General features: G+C 36.0%; 2 protein-coding genes and 1 long non-coding RNA gene across 5 annotated transcripts in view; 1 reads left to right on the top strand and 2 right to left on the bottom strand.

The window, feature by feature from the left end:
* The window catches only part of LOC139132081 (uncharacterized), a 66,831-nt gene that overhangs the window by 22,179 nt on the left and 27,140 nt on the right, over positions 1-17,512 (bottom strand). The window lies entirely within an intron of this gene.
* On the top strand, positions 1,792-13,692 carry LOC139132077 (uncharacterized). 2 transcript variants are annotated; one of them, XR_011552253.1, is made up of 13 exons: positions 1,792-2,235; positions 2,799-2,936; positions 3,057-3,161; positions 3,288-3,362; positions 4,007-4,063; positions 4,400-4,510; positions 5,019-5,331; positions 6,857-7,074; positions 7,461-7,537; positions 8,630-8,734; positions 9,369-9,586; positions 11,021-11,190; positions 11,578-13,692. XR_011552253.1 is itself a non-coding variant. In XM_070698469.1 (9 exons), exons 1-9 carry the CDS (start codon positions 2,042-2,044, stop codon positions 6,949-6,951), a joined length of 1,371 nt encoding a protein of 456 aa, XP_070554570.1. In that variant the 5' UTR covers positions 1,792-2,041; the 3' UTR covers positions 6,952-7,029. The 2 variants fall into 2 exon arrangements, 1 of the variants encoding a protein (XP_070554570.1); XM_070698469.1 differs by lacking the exons at positions 7,461-7,537; positions 8,630-8,734; positions 9,369-9,586; positions 11,021-11,190; positions 11,578-13,692 and adding an exon at positions 5,748-6,030 and having other exon boundaries at positions 6,857-7,029.
* On the bottom strand, positions 13,644-17,242 carry LOC139132079 (P2X purinoceptor 7-like). Of its 2 annotated transcripts, none has more exons than XR_011552254.1 (3): positions 16,501-17,242; positions 15,945-16,195; positions 13,644-15,170 (listed from the first exon to the last, which is right to left on the bottom strand). XR_011552254.1 is itself a non-coding variant. In XM_070698470.1 (3 exons), exons 1-3 carry the CDS (start codon positions 16,546-16,548, stop codon positions 14,907-14,909), a joined length of 552 nt encoding a protein of 183 aa, XP_070554571.1. In that variant the 5' UTR covers positions 16,549-17,242; the 3' UTR covers positions 13,688-14,906. The 2 variants fall into 2 exon arrangements, 1 of the variants encoding a protein (XP_070554571.1); XM_070698470.1 differs by having other exon boundaries at positions 13,688-15,170; positions 15,945-16,184.

A 17,512-nucleotide genomic window follows, 5' to 3' on the forward strand; every position in this document is an offset into this window, starting at 1 on the left:
ACCTATCTTATAGGCTATCATTGGAAAGAAAATTTATTTTGCCTTAAAGTGACATATTGTAATATGAAATATCTTTAATAGTTTTCATGAAATAGGACCAGACTTACCCGATATCCCAAATTCGCAAACTGCAAAGTTTTCGAACAGATGTAGTTTGCAAATAACACTAAGGGCTGGGGTAAGTTTTTTTGCCATTTCATTACAACTTCAGATGATAATGCACTTTATCATATGCTAAAATAAAGAGTGATAAAAGCTTTGTAATGATACCCTATAATCTGCGTTACGGATAAAATAAAGGTTGGCAGATAAATTTCATGGAAACTTGTTTAATAAAATTGCACGGGTTTCAGCAATATATATCCTGCTATCCTTCAAACTATGATGCTAACAGCTATTAAATCACAATAATTATCCTGTTAATGGTATCTTTCATAGTTGGAAATGTCTCTGTAACAAATAAAATAGGTTTCATACAAAGTTTGTCTTTTTTATAGAATTTATCGAAATTAAATACTTTTTTTTGACAGTAATATACAACATAAAACTTTGGGGTATGGGGTAACGTTTGGTCCTATTTCATGAAAACTATAGAAGATATTGCATATTACAATATGTCATTTTAAAGCCAAATAAATTGTCTTTCCAATGGCAGCCCATAATCTAGGCTATGGTAAAAAGTAAGCTCAGCAGAAAACTTACAAGACGACACATTTAACAAAAACATATGCGAGTCGGTAATACTCTGACTTCACGGTACCCTTCAAAACATGCCAGTAACAGTCATTCAATACCAATATTTTGTCTCTTTAAAGTCTAACTCATATTTTTTGACATGTCCCTGTACCAAATAAATATATTTTATACAAAGAATTGCCTTTTATAATGTGTCTAGGAAAATAATTTGTAGAATTTGAGATTAGTTTTGATGTTAATTTGTGACATAAAACGTTGGCGTATGGGGTAAGTTTTGATCTTATTTCATGAAAACTATAGAAGATATTGCATATTGCAACATATCATTTTAAAGAAGAGTAAATTAACTTTCTAATGGTACCCCATTGGCCTCGTTATGTTCAAAATAAGCTCAGCAGAAGACTTACAAGAAGACAGGTTTAACAAAACGAATGCGAGTCAGTAATACTGTAATTTTTCGGTACCCTTCAAAATATGACTGTTACAGCTACAGGATCCCAATATTTTTTCTGTTAAAAGTTTATTCCAAGTTTCTAACATGTACCTGTAGCAAATAACACAAAGTTAATACACAGTATTGCCTTTTGTATTATGTATAGGTAAATAATTGGTGGAATTTAGATTAGTTTTGACAGTAATTTGTGACATAAAACTTTGGGGTATGGGGTAAATTATTGCCCTATTTCATGAAAACTATAGAAGATATTGCATATTGCTATATACCATTTTCAAGAAGAATAAATCACCTTTCTAATGATACCTCATAACCTAGGTCATGTTAAACAGTAAGCTCAGCAGATCACGTACAAGAAGACAGGTTTGACAAAAATCCACGTGGGTCACAAAATCGTGATTTTGTGGTACCCTTCAAAACATGACCGTAACAGCTATTGAGTCCCTATATTTTGTCTGTTAAAATCCCATTTCTTATTCTAGGGATCCCAAGGCTTCTGAAAATTACAGGTTTGTTATCCTGTGGGGTGAGGGGGGGAGGTGCACGTAGACCCCCCTCTAGCCTCGGCCTAATAGATTGTTAGTAATGCTTGCTGTAGATAAAGTAAGACAAGGAGGCATAGACAATTTTCCAAATAAGCCTTAAAGGCACAATAGCTGTATCTTTTTGATTTTTTTTCGATATTCTTGTTTGAAATAAAAAACAAGGTATGTAAATATGCTTACCGGACTGTGACTAAAGGGAGTTTTTCGACAGCGAGCGTTAAACCTACACTAAGATATTAAGAAATAAATCTTTTTTGTTTGGGCAAACGAAAAATCTATAATCGTCATCAACCGATTTGAATCGCCAACGATCTGAGCATGCGCATTTAATACTTCACAAACAAATATGGCGTCGCCCATGCAAAAGCGTCGCGGACGGCCCACTTTGACTTCTTCGACGAAGAAGAGACGGGTACAGATGCAAAATATGCTAACTACTCGCCATAAAGTTTATATTGGGCGCTACATCGAACAATGGAAAGACCTACTCGAGGAAACCGGACTTTCAAATCCTGATTTGGCTGGTCTATTGATCAATAGGTAAGTCAATCATGTGAGTGACTGGTGAGTGGGTACAGAGAAACGTAGATATGTACATGTACGGTGTTTCCAGTATCATTGCTTATGTACAGTGCAGATTAATTTGGTTAATATGAAATGCAATTCAAGATAAGCGCTATCGACGACGAGGGATTAGATGCCTGTCGGATCAGTGATGTTACGGACATGTATTTGTTTAGCTTGGCATCGTAGTATCAGCTCATTGTGCTTATTTTGCCAACGTCCTCGACGATTTGCCATCAGACGGGTTTGCCCAGTCGCTAGTCGCTCAAAGAGTGTTGGCCTTTTTTCACAGTTATAAACGTGGTCTCCGTGAAAGTGAAGGCGCTTTCTTCCTATGGCCCTTTGAATTGTAAACTGTGACCGAATTTCCAACGTGTACTAGTAGTCCGCGTAAATATTGTGTGGTAATATGTTATCAGATAGTCCGTGATCACTTGTGAACCTTCGTCGTACAAGACTTGTCCAATCAAATATGATTTGGGCCTTTTCCCTCTACATAGTTTTATATATGTATCACTTTTGTCCCAAATTATCTGTAGTTACCACAAGCATAGAGAAAAAGCAAGTGCAGCACTACCAGTAGCTGATGCAGGCCCATCCACAAGCATGTTACAGCTGAGTGACCCAGCACTACCGCCAGAAATTTCCAGTCAACCATCAGCTTTATCTGATCATAGGTAAGAGAAGTCTTTCATCCTGACTTCACTGAAAAATTCAGGAAGAGACAATGAGTCAAGTAATACCAGATACCATCAAAAATACTTAAGAAATAGTTATGTTCATTTTTCTCTTTACAGAACACACTGGAAAAATAAGCCTACAACGTCAACACCAGCAGTCCATCAAGTTACTGGTATATTGTCAGAGATGTCAGAGGTTTCTTCAATATTATCTGATCAAGGGTGAGTAATGTCTTTAATTTAAACATGATTTCTTGTTATTATTTCTCTGATTGTACAAATACCAGCGTTAGTACACAATCAAAACTCTCCATGTTATGTATGTGCTTTACTTTTCTTGTCTTCCAGAGATGTTGTTATGTCAGGAGTTGAAGAATTGCCGTCCAAAAAATCATATCTGACAGAAAATGATGAAATGGCAAGGTATAGGAATCATATTTTGCTTTTGTATGTTATTAGAAATCACCCCTCCCTCCCTCACGAACAACAACAACAAACAAAGGTATTTCGTGTAACATGCCTTTTAAAATATCACTAGGTGTGTTTGGGAAAACGTTTTAGTTTTCTTTTTCATTGCAGAATAACAGCAGTTTCACCATAGTTAAGAATTGTTTGGAAATGAAGATACAAAGTCTAGGAAAGGTGGCTAGGTTTCATGTCCAAAAAAGTGTGATTCTTGTAATGTGCCCCTAAACTAAGGGTGTGTACTATGTAGGTCTGAGAAAATTTGATTTGTATATTTTCTGTTTTTGTTGGCAAATGATGTGAAAATATGCTAAGATTTTGTAAAGTTTGGTTGAAATTTTGGAAAATGCAAAAAAAAGTCGAGGGTTGGCGGGTTTCTCTATGGTTTTCAGGTTACCATAAACACACTTTTCATTTCTTCTTTGGCCTTAGAAACACATTTTATTTCTTTTTCCGTACTTATAAATACTGTTAAAATGGCCATGCAGTATTTCAGCCGTACTCAATGATAATAATAATAATGTATAATAATTTTAACTCTGTTGTATCATGTTTGGTGACTTAAATAACATAGTTTATGCATTCTTATTCTCTTTTTACAGTACAAGACCAACAAGAAAAAGAAAGACATTATCTGAATCGTTTATCAATCCTTTTGAGTAAGTTCTTTTTGGATCATTTGGTTATGAGTAGCCTAGTGTTACAAACTTATTGAGAAATAATTTGCATGATATTGATTGACCAATCTTCTTTTCAATGACATACATGTATGAGGTTGCCAAATCTGTAAATTTTATAGAATAATTGGTTTATAGTAGTGTAGTATTTACTCTGGATCAAAATGAATTATCATGTGCTATTACATTTACAGAACCACCAAAGTAGCAAAAATGTAAAGATTACTCTCTTTTTATGAAAGCATCGACTCTTTGCTAAATTTTCAGTGTGTATGGCATTGCATTTTTTAGTAATTGTTTATTTGTTATAATCTCTAGTTTGAGTATAGATGTTACGATTGATTATGATGAAGATGAGGCTGCTGACCTATTTGATCATGAGGATCCTGATTATGAACCAATGGAGCCAAGTGTAAATTTCACACTTCTGTAAGTAAATGTTTGAATATGCAGAAAATATTGACCAGATACTGTATGTTGGCACAATCAGGTGATGTCAATGTCCCCAGCTTGTACGCAAACATTAGTAAAGTCATCCTTATGTTCCATTGTCATATTATGTAATACGGCTGTGGAGTATGTTGGCTTGATTTGAGCACATTCCAAAGTTGTCCATCAACTGTACAAAATTGAAAATGGTTGCAGGCATCCCTGTAATATTTGCTTTACAGATGTGTCATGTCATGAAAATGTGAATTTTTATATTAACTCTTAAAATCACATGGAAAGCTATGATGGCTTATGTCTGTGACTAAAGGAACTTGCATTGAAGGTGGTTGCCTATGAAATATGAATTGCCATTATATCAATTTTACTGCATAATGAGATTTGATGTACCTTGCAATGGGCCATTTACCTACAATTATGTTTGATTTGGAGATATTTACATGCAAATTATTCCACATTGCTAATTTTGAAAATGACTACAATTTGACAGACCACATGGCATCAATCTAGAAGACTTGCAATCAGATAACTCTGACATTGATGATGATGACGATGAGGATGATGACCAAGAAGGATTGGATGATGTAGATGAAGCAGAAGAATCACTGGGCTCTGGTTTGGTGAGGATAAAGAGTGACGCTGATGCAGACAACGTACTCCAAGATGAATTCTGTCTGATAAGCCTACAGCAGTTAATATTGCTAGCTGAAACTTCAATCAAGTCTACTTGTAGTGACTCCAAGTGTAATGAAAAGTTGTCCATCTCAACTGAATCTGTAGGATCTGCTGTGTATTTAAAATGGGTATGTCTCTAGTACTCATATATATGTTGTTGTAACATGAAGTTGATACTGTGACTGAACTTTGCATGAATACCTATATATTTACTCTTACGAAAAAAAGGTAAAATATGTTTGCACTTATCCTCAGTTCTTTCAAATTCCACCTTGTGACATCAGGCATACAAACATGCAAAAGCATTGATAATCAGTTTTAGGAATATTAGATCATAGTTGACAAGATTTAAACAGCCATAGCATTAAGATGTTGATGGAATTACAATAATGATGCAGAAATGATTTGTTCTTGATTGTTTCTTCCTTGGGGAGGACCCTCAAAACTGACATTTTACACAACAGTATGCCAGGCTACAGTTAGCCCTGACAGGAAACTTAAAACTTTTCAAGTAATACATTCACCTTTTTTTCCTGTTCATGAGGTCTGCCCTGCTGGCCATTTAGAGTACAAATGGTGTTCACAGCCAATTCTCAAGAGGCGTTTACATAGTGGGGACCTTTTGACATCTGCAGCAATATTAATGTCTGGGAATAATTTTCGCAAGATTTCACTATTTGCTCGAATGTTGAACTTAAAGTTAGTCAGTCCTAGTACCTTTCATAAGATACAACGGCACTATCTAATTCCTAGTGTAGACCAGTTTTGGGGTATACACCAGCAGCAAATGTTGGAGAAATACAAGGATAAAGATATTGTTATCCTTGGTGAGTAATTTACATATGTTGATTACTGATGAATTTACACACATTTATGTTACAACCCTTCTATAATGGTCACAAAGAATTTCACAGTGAGCTGTCATACAGGACTTATTTTCAGTACTTTATACACAGGTTACAGGGCCTGATTTTCATGTCCTTACACAGTGCTGTGATTACCATAATTTTGAAGTCTACTCTATGTTTTTTAATGTCTTGTGTGAATGTATGGACTGGAACACATATCATCTTGGATAAAAATATATGAAATGTTGTGAATCTGAAGTCATTGTTAAAGTTATATCAATGGTTTACTCTAAGTTCTCTACTCACAGTAGATAACACAGGCAGAAATTACACTAAACTATTACACAACCTTTTTGCTGAGAAAACCTGATATGTGCTTATGATTGCAACTGCGTGAAGTCTGACAATTTTTATTAGCCCTGTGAAACAGGCTATTAGCAGGGTCTATCACTGCCTTATCATAAAATGTTTGAAAGGAAATTTTATGTAGCTTGTGTTCCTGGGTTGGTGACGTTCAATAATGATTTTTTAATTGTACTGTTGACCCTGTGTATTTATTAACCTGTTATTCACTTGTCTCCTGAGGAATTTATGGTGCAGCTATTTTGAATTACAATAGAATAACAGTGAAATGGATATCTATTGTTTTTACAAATTTGTACCAAGTGACCATTCTGTTGATTGGTTCTGATGAAAATACTGCTATGTAATCATATATTTAACAAAATCATGCAAGGATGTGTGGGGATTTGAAGAAAAAAATCCAATGTAAGGAAAGTTTGACTCCCTCCTTTTATTGTAACAGGTGACGGAAGAATGGATTCGCCGGGTTTTGCGCCCAATATTGCTCGTATACTATCATGGAAAATGATTCGAAAGACATCCTTGATATCATTATGATGGATAAGAGACAAACAGAGCGAAAAAGTACAATCATGGAGAAGGCATCATTCCAGAAAGGTCTTATTCACCTCTTGGATGAAGTTGTTACAGATGCCCACGTACAGATAGCATCTTTGATGAGTAAGTTCATGAAATGTGTTGCGTTTCAATATTGTTTCCCTGTCGATATTTACTGATGAGATATGATTAACTTTTTTAGGGACATCTCAATTTAACTGTTACAACCAGACATTTGAAAGATGAAGAACAGTGTCTCATCACATTTCAATTGACTTTTACTCAAATTGCAATGTAGTGACAACAGAATTTTATCTTTTTCAATATTATTGATGTACATGGATTATGTTATCAACAAAATGCTTCACTTGTAGTTCGTCAAGACTGAGAATACCCCATCCACCAAATACAATGCTTGTGTGGGACATATCGTACATTATTTTATTGCTGCTAAGCTTCTGTCTAGCAGGTACAATCACCAGTACTGAATGTTTATCATTTTTTTACAGAAAAATCATACCCTGACATCAAACATTCATTGGATGTATGGCATGCGGCAAAAAATCTCGGTAAAAAGATTGTTACGGTTAGTCTGTCATGTTTTTATTTTTGTTGGCATGGAGAGATAAAATTTATATTTTTCAAGTGCAAAATGGGTTATCATGCCCTTACCTACTTTAGAAACCTGTCACATTATAGCATCAGGATTGGAACACTAGCGATGTCAGCATTCTTACCAAGCTTTGAGGAGCACATGCCCCTTTACCAGCTACCAGTACTGTATATACCTGATAACTTTTGCAGTACTTTTCTGCTGTCCACATTCTAGCACTACTATGTAGACAGCATTTCCTGGTACAGTTATGTACACACCCCTGTTGCAGCTCTTTATAAAAAATATGTCTGGTAAGGGGTAATGCACACAAGGCTTAAGCCAGAATGTGAAATGAAGTTGTGCAGCAGTTGTAATTTTGACAACCAAAAAACAAGGTTATGCGAAGTATAGTGCATGCCTGTACAATGCATCTATGGTATAGCAAACTTTCCACTATATTACTGAATTTTTCTCAGAGCTAGTATGCCCTGGTAGACATACAGACGTACTGGCCATAAGTTTATTTTATGGCCTCTATTTTTTTAATTTTGTTTATTTTAATGAAAAATAGACGCACTCCTTGCTGTATGTATATCTAAAAGTGATATATCATTTTATCTACCTGTGTATTTAACTCTAATTTTATGTATACATGTATGTGTACCACATTCTAAAGAAAAGGCAGTCCAAAAAGTGAAAAGTATTCAAACACATTGTTCACTTTTGTTTGTCTAGCAGTGTATTTTAGGGGCCGTCTATAATAAAAGCGGACGCACAAGAAACGTAATTCCTTTGTTTTACCTGAAACCCCCTCCCCCTCAAAACGAAAGTTCTTATCCAAAATCAATTTCATATTAGGAGTCCATTTCTGAAAAAACCCATATGCTCCTCTCTCTCTGCATGCCCATGAAAAAATACTCCCCTATATGAAAGAATTACATTTGTCGCGCGTCAGCTTTATCATCGACAACCCCTTATAAGATTGTTATTTTATGTCCTAAATACCTGATTCTATAAACTCTCATGTACCCATTGGATTTTCTGTTGTGTTACAAAAGGGCACGTCTCTTTTTTTGGCTTCAGGCTAGCCAGGAAAAGAGTTGCAAACCACTTCTAAAATGGACAAGACATATCATGAACCATTTTTGGTACTCATGCCAAAAGGCTGAAACATGTGATGAGTTTAAGGTAAGTTAAATATGTTGCACACCAGTGTTGCCCACAGAAACTGAATATATATATATATATATATATATATATATATATATATATATATATATATATATATATATATATATATATATATATATATATATATATATATATATATATATATATATATATATATATATATATAAAGGTAGTTGGGGAATTGATTTTACAATTTCACCTCTACAACGTTGTTTCATGAGTTGCAAGACTCACTCATCAGGAGACTCACGAAACAATGTTGTAGAGATGAAATTGTAAAATCAATTCTCCAGCAACCCTTATATATCTCGCTCTACTCTTGTATTGAGCACTTTGTATCGGACAAGTGGAACAGCATACTTCGTGTATATATATATATATATATATATATATATATATATATATATTATATATATATACTTCGTGTATATTTATATATATATATATATATATATATATATATATATATATATATATATATATATATATATACCCGTAAAGTGTAAAGTACATGTACTTGTCAAAGCTTGTCATTTTCTTGGATATCCAAAGTTGCAAGGATGTCTGCTTTGATGTTGCATTATATGCTGACCTTGATATAAAAAAGAATCATTATGTTTTTTTAAACAAGGGAATTTGGTTAGGTGTTATACACCATGTTGTCAACGAACATTCCTGGGCATTGACATATGCACAGGGTGTCAGTGAGTGCTACCATGGACCATTGGCAGAGAGTGAAGACAGAGATAAAGAGTGGCTGATTCATGGGAGTGCTGCTCACAAGGCCTTAATGAAGATTGCACTCAACAAGCAATTTTTGAGCAAGGTGCCACAGTATATTAACTATAGGTAAGTTTTTTAGCCCCACTGTCAGCGACATGGAACTTATCTTATTGGTGGGTGTTTTGTGTCATCAGGCATCTGTCTTCTGTCGTCCGACGTCTGTCAACTTTTGCATTGCAGGGTTGCTCTTTAAAACCTCTAGTCAAGCCTTTATTGCCCTAGTTGCTGACCACTACCTATTTGACTTACGGAACGATATATGGCAGGCGGATGCCACATGTGGGGCAGCACGCGCTGACTATATTAGAAACACCTGACATCACTTCTTTATTTTTTTTGCCAGAAGTCCATATATCTTCCTTTCATGAATTTGATTTTGTTGTGTGTACCGGTGCTTTACTGTCTGCTTTAAGCTCATATTTGGTATGTACATGAATACCAAAACGAGCTTATATGGTGAGTCATTGGCATCTGTATGTCTGTATGTATGTATGGCGGATGTATGTCCGTCACACGCAAAAGCTCCCAAAATGCCACACCTACCATCTCAGTATTTGATGTACAGGTAGACCCAGGGGTTGAGATGTGACGTTGTTCAAATGAGGTAAGAAAAAGGGAAAATCATGCAAATGTGCGGGAATGGTGGCATTAACTGAAACAGATTATGAGACATTTCCTGTCATTGTTCATGACCTGCTACATATTACCAGACCTGCTCAAGTAAGAGGGACTAGCCGTGTTGAAACATTCCTCTGCTATGCATGTTGCTAAAGTTGACCTCCAGTACCTAAAGTTTCAGACCTTATTTACTTTTGTCTTTCTTGTTTTTTCTGGTTTAAACCCTTTTCCTGCCAAGTCCATATTTCACCACCAGGTCAAGATGGTTAAAATTAATGAAACACAACGTATTCCATATGATGTATTTTAACATATTACTGTACATTCGAAGGCTGTTGAAAACATAATACTGTAAAGTTGATTTTTTTTTTACAAAGATGCTATAACATACCAAGCCAAGTGGGTGAAAATACGTCATGTTTTGGCTCAATACCGCTTTTTACTGACTTGGCTGATGTGGAAGGGATACAGTTATTACTGTCTGGCAGGAAAAGGGTTAATATTTCTTGAATGGACTGATTCAAACCAAATATGAGCACACCGTCCTTGACAGTATTTTTGCTGTTTTGTGTCTTGTTGACTGTGCATTACAAATTGACCTAGTGTTATCGTGCGTGGGTATGATTGCGATTATTTGGTATGCAGGTACATGTACCCAGGGGTTACCTTATTCAGAATAGTTCAAATTATGAATAAATATGCAAATTTGTATTTTTGAGACTATTTTTATCTTTTTTGGTCACAAGTTAAAACAAATGTGTCCTTGAAAATTTCAGCTCAGATAGGTAGTACTCATGGAGGTAAGAAAGATGTGACCTCAGTGAATTTTTCGCCTCATTCTGGCAATGCCATAATGCATCTCCTACTGTTCATTTCCTTCAGGAGTACAGCAGAACATGAGACGTTTCAGCAGAGTATTTTGATGTATGCTGGAAAGAGATTTGCGTACTCCCCACCAGTACACAGGGGCGAGAAACAGGCTTGCTGCAATAGACCATAATATACACGATGGTAGGCCGATGACGAAGAATGAAGCAAGATGGTAAAGTCATGTAAGTGGACTTTTTCCTCTACACCTATGACTTAACTACAATATTTGTCAATTTTTTATCAAATTAGCAAGTTTTTTGTAATTTTTCTTCAAAGGTGTCCAGAAAACAAGTCCTACTTTCAGATCTAAGGGAAGTTCTCATTTTGTCACCAAATACAAATAATATAACCTTCTCACATTTGTACATAGTATCTAATGCAAAGGTAGTGGTAGAGCCAGATTTACATTGGACTTGGCCTACCATGTAACCAAGATCCATTGTTATCTAATTAGGAACAACTGGACATGTCATTGATGCTGTTTTTAATGCATTACATTTGATCATATTGCAATTTGCTTAATATTAGGCACAACTCATTTAACCATTGTAATATACATTTTACTTCAGATACCACAGGCACTTCAACAAGAAAAGTGACCGATGGAGTGCATATCCAGAGAAGAGTGCCAAAACCTACCCACATATCAAAGAGCTGAAGAAACTCATCTTAAAGAGTTGCATGGAAGACCACCAGGGAATGCAGAAGAAAAAGCCGCTGGAAGAGAATGATCCACGACGAATATCTGCACATCTAGCGTCAATACCACCTCCACCAACTGACACAATTGTGCAGGACTTTGTTTCCAGGAGACAATGAACAGAATGGACTAATGTGCAAGTTATAGGGACATAAGCTGTAACTTGTGGCCAATTTTTCAGTATTCTGCTTCTGTATATCAACTACAGTGTATGACCCTAATTCATTTGTCATGCTGAAATTTCGAGTATTCTTTTTTTCATCCCAGCTTGTGTGTGTGTAGTGATCATTGTTTATTGTTTAAAAATGAATTCTAGTCCTGACTTGAATACAATTTTCTGCAATAACAACGTAGATTATACTCATATAGGTTGCATTGATATGCTAAATTTTTAAGCAATAAAGCACACCCAGTGACAGTATACTACAAGATTTTGATTAGTTCGCGACATATATGCACTCGCTATCTCTCTTGCATATATGGAGTGAACTGGTCAAATCTCATGGTATACCATCTCTGGGTTTGATTTATTGCTATTATATCATAACAGTATATTGAAATTCTGGTGTGGAACGTCAAAAACAGAATTTTGCTCAAGTTGAAAGCTCGCGCGTATGCCAGCCGTGGTATATCGCCAATATACCATGGTTCTTTTTGCGTCTCAACAAATCAGATTGCTGTATTTGTGCCATCAATATATTGGTATGATATAATATTGGCATGAAATCACAGTTGAAGGATTCAATGCAGAAAATGTAGGGAAACCATAAGACAAAAGTTCTCAAAAAATAGCAAAAAGATTCACCTTATTCAGCCAAATTATTGTCATTACAGGCAACATATCATACAAGTTGTCCAGTATCTTTAAATGCAAACTACTGGTACACATAGAAAAAGTGCAGTCTTGTTAATACAAATTGTAGCATTTTTGGGCAGATTTGATACCATCCCAACTTTTGGCTTACTCAGGTTACTCACAAACTGTATGCTTGTGAATGTTTTTAGTGTAATAAATGTTCTCCTGCCAGTTTCAAATAGCTCTTTTATATAAATGTTTTACCTATGCAGTCAAAATTATTAACAAGTCAAAATTATTTACAGAAAGAAAGTCACTTTCTCATTTCTATTTCTTGAAGCTTTGTGCAAGAGCCATTTTAAGAACTTTAATGGTTCAGATACACTGAGGTCCCTAGGGCCCTAGGGATAAAGTGTTGGTTCCACCTGGATGGAAGAGATTAAATTGGGTTGGGGTTTGGGACTATTGTTAGGTTTGGTTCTTACCGGGTGGGAGAGAGATTTTACTGGGTGGGGGCTACTGTTAGGTTTGGTTCTTACCGGGTGTGAGACAGATTTTACTGGGTTGGCGCTACTGTTAGGTTTGGTTCTTACCGGGTGGAAGAGAGATTTTACTGGGTGGGGGCTACTGTTAGGTTTGGTTCTCACCAGGCTGCATCAAAAGGAGGAAAATCAGGGCTAGGGGCATTTGATATATGACATTCTTTCAAGTTAGATGCGGAAGTTTTTTTTGAAGTGTTGATTTTTTTCATTAATCAGTGTGCATGCCTATAGCAATAATCCAATGTATGTGTGTAGTAGTATCACATCAAATTCATACACCAGGATCTGTTCCTTGCAAAACTATTTTGTTTATTACCTCTTAAGCATTAATTTTTTTTTCAAATTATCAACTTTAATTTAAAAGGAATTTTGCAATCATACTTCTCAAGAAATTTATTTGCCATTTTGTGGTTTGCAAACATTCAACGGTTTACAGTATTTCTTATGTGAAATGGCTTTAATGACTTTTGAAAATCAGTTATCATGTTACAGCTACCTACTGTTGCTACTTCATTAGTCCCGTAGATGAAGTAAATCTAGTACCCATGAAATTGATAATGTATCACTCAACAAAGCTAAGATTTTGTATTTTCAATATGTGATATTTATTGCTTTTGAATAAAGTCAAAATTACACCAACATGAAACTTTGGTATATCATCTGACTATAACAACTAGAAAATAAAGATTTACTTTTTCCAACAGAGTAATGGACTCATGCATGCACATACTGGCAAGGGCTTATCTGTAAATTTGGCCAAATCTCTTTATTGCACAAAAAAAATGTGTTAAATGTTCTCTGTGGGTGTTTGTGAAAGTAAATGTTGTAGTGCATAGACCTGTCCCTGAGGATTTGGCTGTGTGATAGCTGCTGTTAGTACGATCTCAGAAGCAAAGATGTAGAATTTTAATCGTGCATTTACAGGTACAGTACTGTCAAATGTTTATAAGGGCAACATTTTTTATTTTTGTGTTTCTCATCTCCCGACCGACCATAAATTTCAGCTTCGATATGAAAATAAAATAAAAATGTTATTTGCGCTGCCTCTGAGGCCATAATCCTAGCAACAGCACCACCATCATCAAATTGTGAGATTGCAGCAACTCAGACTGAAAGGACAGAGAGCACAGAACACTGAACTGCGAGACAAGAAATTGCAGTGGCTGAATGGACAGAACATTGAACTGAAACAAGTACACGTTTTTCTGTACTTAAAATTGTAGAGACTGAATGGACTGAACATTGAACTGAAACAATTACAGATTATTTTTTTGGTACTTATTTCTTTATTTCGACCGCCTGCCCTGCCCAAGTATTCCTCTGGAGATGAAAAACAAAAAAATAAATGGGTCATCCTAATCTGAGTTGCACAGGAAAATGATAACAAACTGCAAAAACAAAATGAGGGAAAAAATATATATATTATACAAACATGTTTTCAACATTGCACACAGGCGATAAAGGATATCTAACCTTTTCAAGAGGACTGCATCGAATAGCCAATTGAGTGAAAGTTTTGTCAAATTATAAAAATAAATTATGTTAAATCCAAATATGTTAAAAAAGTCAAACAATCTATAAAAATCCTAACAAATACTGTTTTTCAAGAGGAAATAGTATTGCACATGCCTACTACTGTTTGGTGCCAGAAATGCATTGTTTTGGATAGCCAATGAACTTGTAAGAACAAATAGATTGCAGGCACAATATAGGAACACAAGGAATAACAAAACTGCTTCAATGACTAAACAGAAACAACATATAATAATGTAAAAGAACTCTTCAACACAAAGTACCATTGTACTATTTTTGTGAAAGTTTGTTCAGCAAAAAGAGGACTGAGGTTCCAGCAATGACCATTCAGGCAAACCTTGAAGGCAGAAATCCAGTGTATTGACCGAACTGGTCTGGATATTTGTCGCGAATTTTCCAAGTGCAACAGCTCGGAATAACCCGTCTATCACCAGCTCCTAATCTACCATACTGCCATAAGATGAACATCCGATAAGCAGCATGTCTGTTTGATTTATTGAAATCATCATCATCTTGTGTTGCCAGCATATCATTTCTGTAGGCCCGAGAAATAGCAAGGATTGTGTCATCAAGGCAAACTTGTCTAAGAACCTGCAAAGAAGCATCATTTCACTGTTAGTTCCTGAGGAAACTGAAATTGTCAAGACAACTAGATTGATTAAAGATACAGGATACAGGAATGACAACTTCAAATTCAAAAAGAGATGTAAAATTAGTTACATATATTTAGAAAAAGTTCATTCAATATTTTTTCACATTTGACAAATGTGGATTTTCTTTCATCATGTTCTTGAAAGACAATATAATTGCTGGTTCACAGTATTAGTGGGCTGTAAGGTGGTATGGCTTGTCCACTACCTCAGTTAGTGTTCTCAACAGCTAGGAAAAGCAACAGATGATTGAATTGAATAACGATACACCATTTTAAATATTTTTATCATGATAGTGTTATCTATGGGGTTATTAACATATCAATAAATTTTCCTAAATTCGGGGGGGGGGGGGGGGGGGGGGGGGGGAGAACACCTTCAAAATCCCCTTTGTGGAGAGCCAGGTTGGCATTGTCTGAGCAAAGTATAGCATCAAAACCAACAGATGTAAGCAACTGTTGTACAGCCACCCCATCAAACAAATCATCAAAAACAGTGAAGTACTTGTGGCTGGGTATATTTCAGTGCTTTAGTGTTTGAAAAGTAATTCATGTTGAGAGTCTTATCAGAAAACAAGTTTGCAGGGATTGAAAGGAAAGGTCATTGAAGTGATATAACCTACAGGTAACCAAGTATTGTACAACCCCACTGTGTTGTAAATGTATTGAGCTGCACTTCCATACAAGGATGCAGTTACAAATTGTGCTGCACATACCGTTATTTCAGATATGCAGAATTCTGGTTGTTTGTTACAACACTTCCTTTCGGGAAGGGTCGGCATTTCACGGCAGTGGCTGCAAATGCACCAACTAGGTTGATTTGCAGATGGTGGTGGATGATACCCTTGTTGTGGAGCTGGGGTTTTTACTAAATCAAATACCATGCTTGGATTCCTTTCGACCATTTCCAATATTAGGTTGTCTTTTTCCTCAGATGACATTTTGGAAATCATTGCCTACAAAACAACTAAAAATACAAGTTTATCAGACATTTTCAAAAACATTCTTTATTTGCCATCAAATTTTTCTAAAACCTCTGCAGAAAAAAATAAGTATTCCAACATAAGCTTAGCTCTACGTTGATTGCATTCCTGTTCAGGCATTTTGAAAAAAATATTTCTGATTGAGTAAAGTGTTGAAATTGTGTTTGCTTATTTTATCTGAAAACATACCAGCAAGCAGAAAGCAAACAGAATTTTACTTGCAGTCTTCACATAAACAATTTCGTGCATCATCCCTGTCTTTTTAAAATTTATTTTGTACATTACTTACCTGTAAAGTCGCCTTTCTCTGTGCAATGTCTGCTTCCACATCAACCATTGTTGGTACACGTTGTCCACCTCTGCCTCTCCCCCTGCCTGTACCTCTTCCTCCCCTTCCTCTACCTCGCCCTCTTCCTCGTCCCCTTCTACCTCTTCCTCTCCCTCTTGTAGTTTGCTCAAACTCACTCTCATTGTCTGAAGATGATGCTGTTGTTGTCTTATGTGAAAAATTGAAAAACCTTATAATGTAATGTAGATCAAATAGTAGCCACTAAAAATTTTAACTGGGAATGACAACATCTATATAGGCCCTAATATTTACATAGTATTGCACGCACACACACACACACACACACACACACACAGTTGCGAACACTTTGCAGCTCTGAAATTTAACACGCACTGAGTGAGAGAGCCTATCTCTTTGGCATAATCATAGCCGTTTATATAAACCCCCGATTCGGGTGTAAATGTTTGCGTTATGATACAAAAACAAAGTTTGTTTCCCATTGTACTTGGCTCGCGAGTTAGACGACAAAAAATGAATCAAAACTTTGAGCGCAGGTAGTTGACCCTGGTCGTGTCCTGGTATCGGTTTGATTACTATTCGCTATCACTGGTAATCGTAATATTTGCAACACGGATTACAGCATGCAGCGCGGCTGGATAATGCAGCTGTGGTCGGTACGCTAAATTTGTATTGTGCAAAGCATGGGACCAGAGTTCGCTAGTTCTCCTAAGCCAAAAACAGCGTCGCGGGCCGCGACGCTAGTATAAGGCTCAGCGGCATGGCAAATTGTTCACAACGGCACCGCGCACTGAATCAGTGAATGGTCAACTTTCGTACGATAACGGTGTACTCATGAAACGGGCTCTTACAAGAACAAGTATGATGAAGGCATGGAAGAACCTTGAACCATGGAGCTACTACCTCCATGCTTGAACGATGTACGATCGTCATGATAATTGCAATCTATGTTCATTTTCAATCGGGTTATGCTTGAGCGATGTACTCGTACTGG

This window comes from Ptychodera flava, chromosome 4 (genome assembly GCF_041260155.1).
Source record: "Ptychodera flava strain L36383 chromosome 4, AS_Pfla_20210202, whole genome shotgun sequence".
In the NCBI taxonomy this organism is placed as follows: Eukaryota; Metazoa; Hemichordata; class Enteropneusta; family Ptychoderidae; genus Ptychodera; species Ptychodera flava.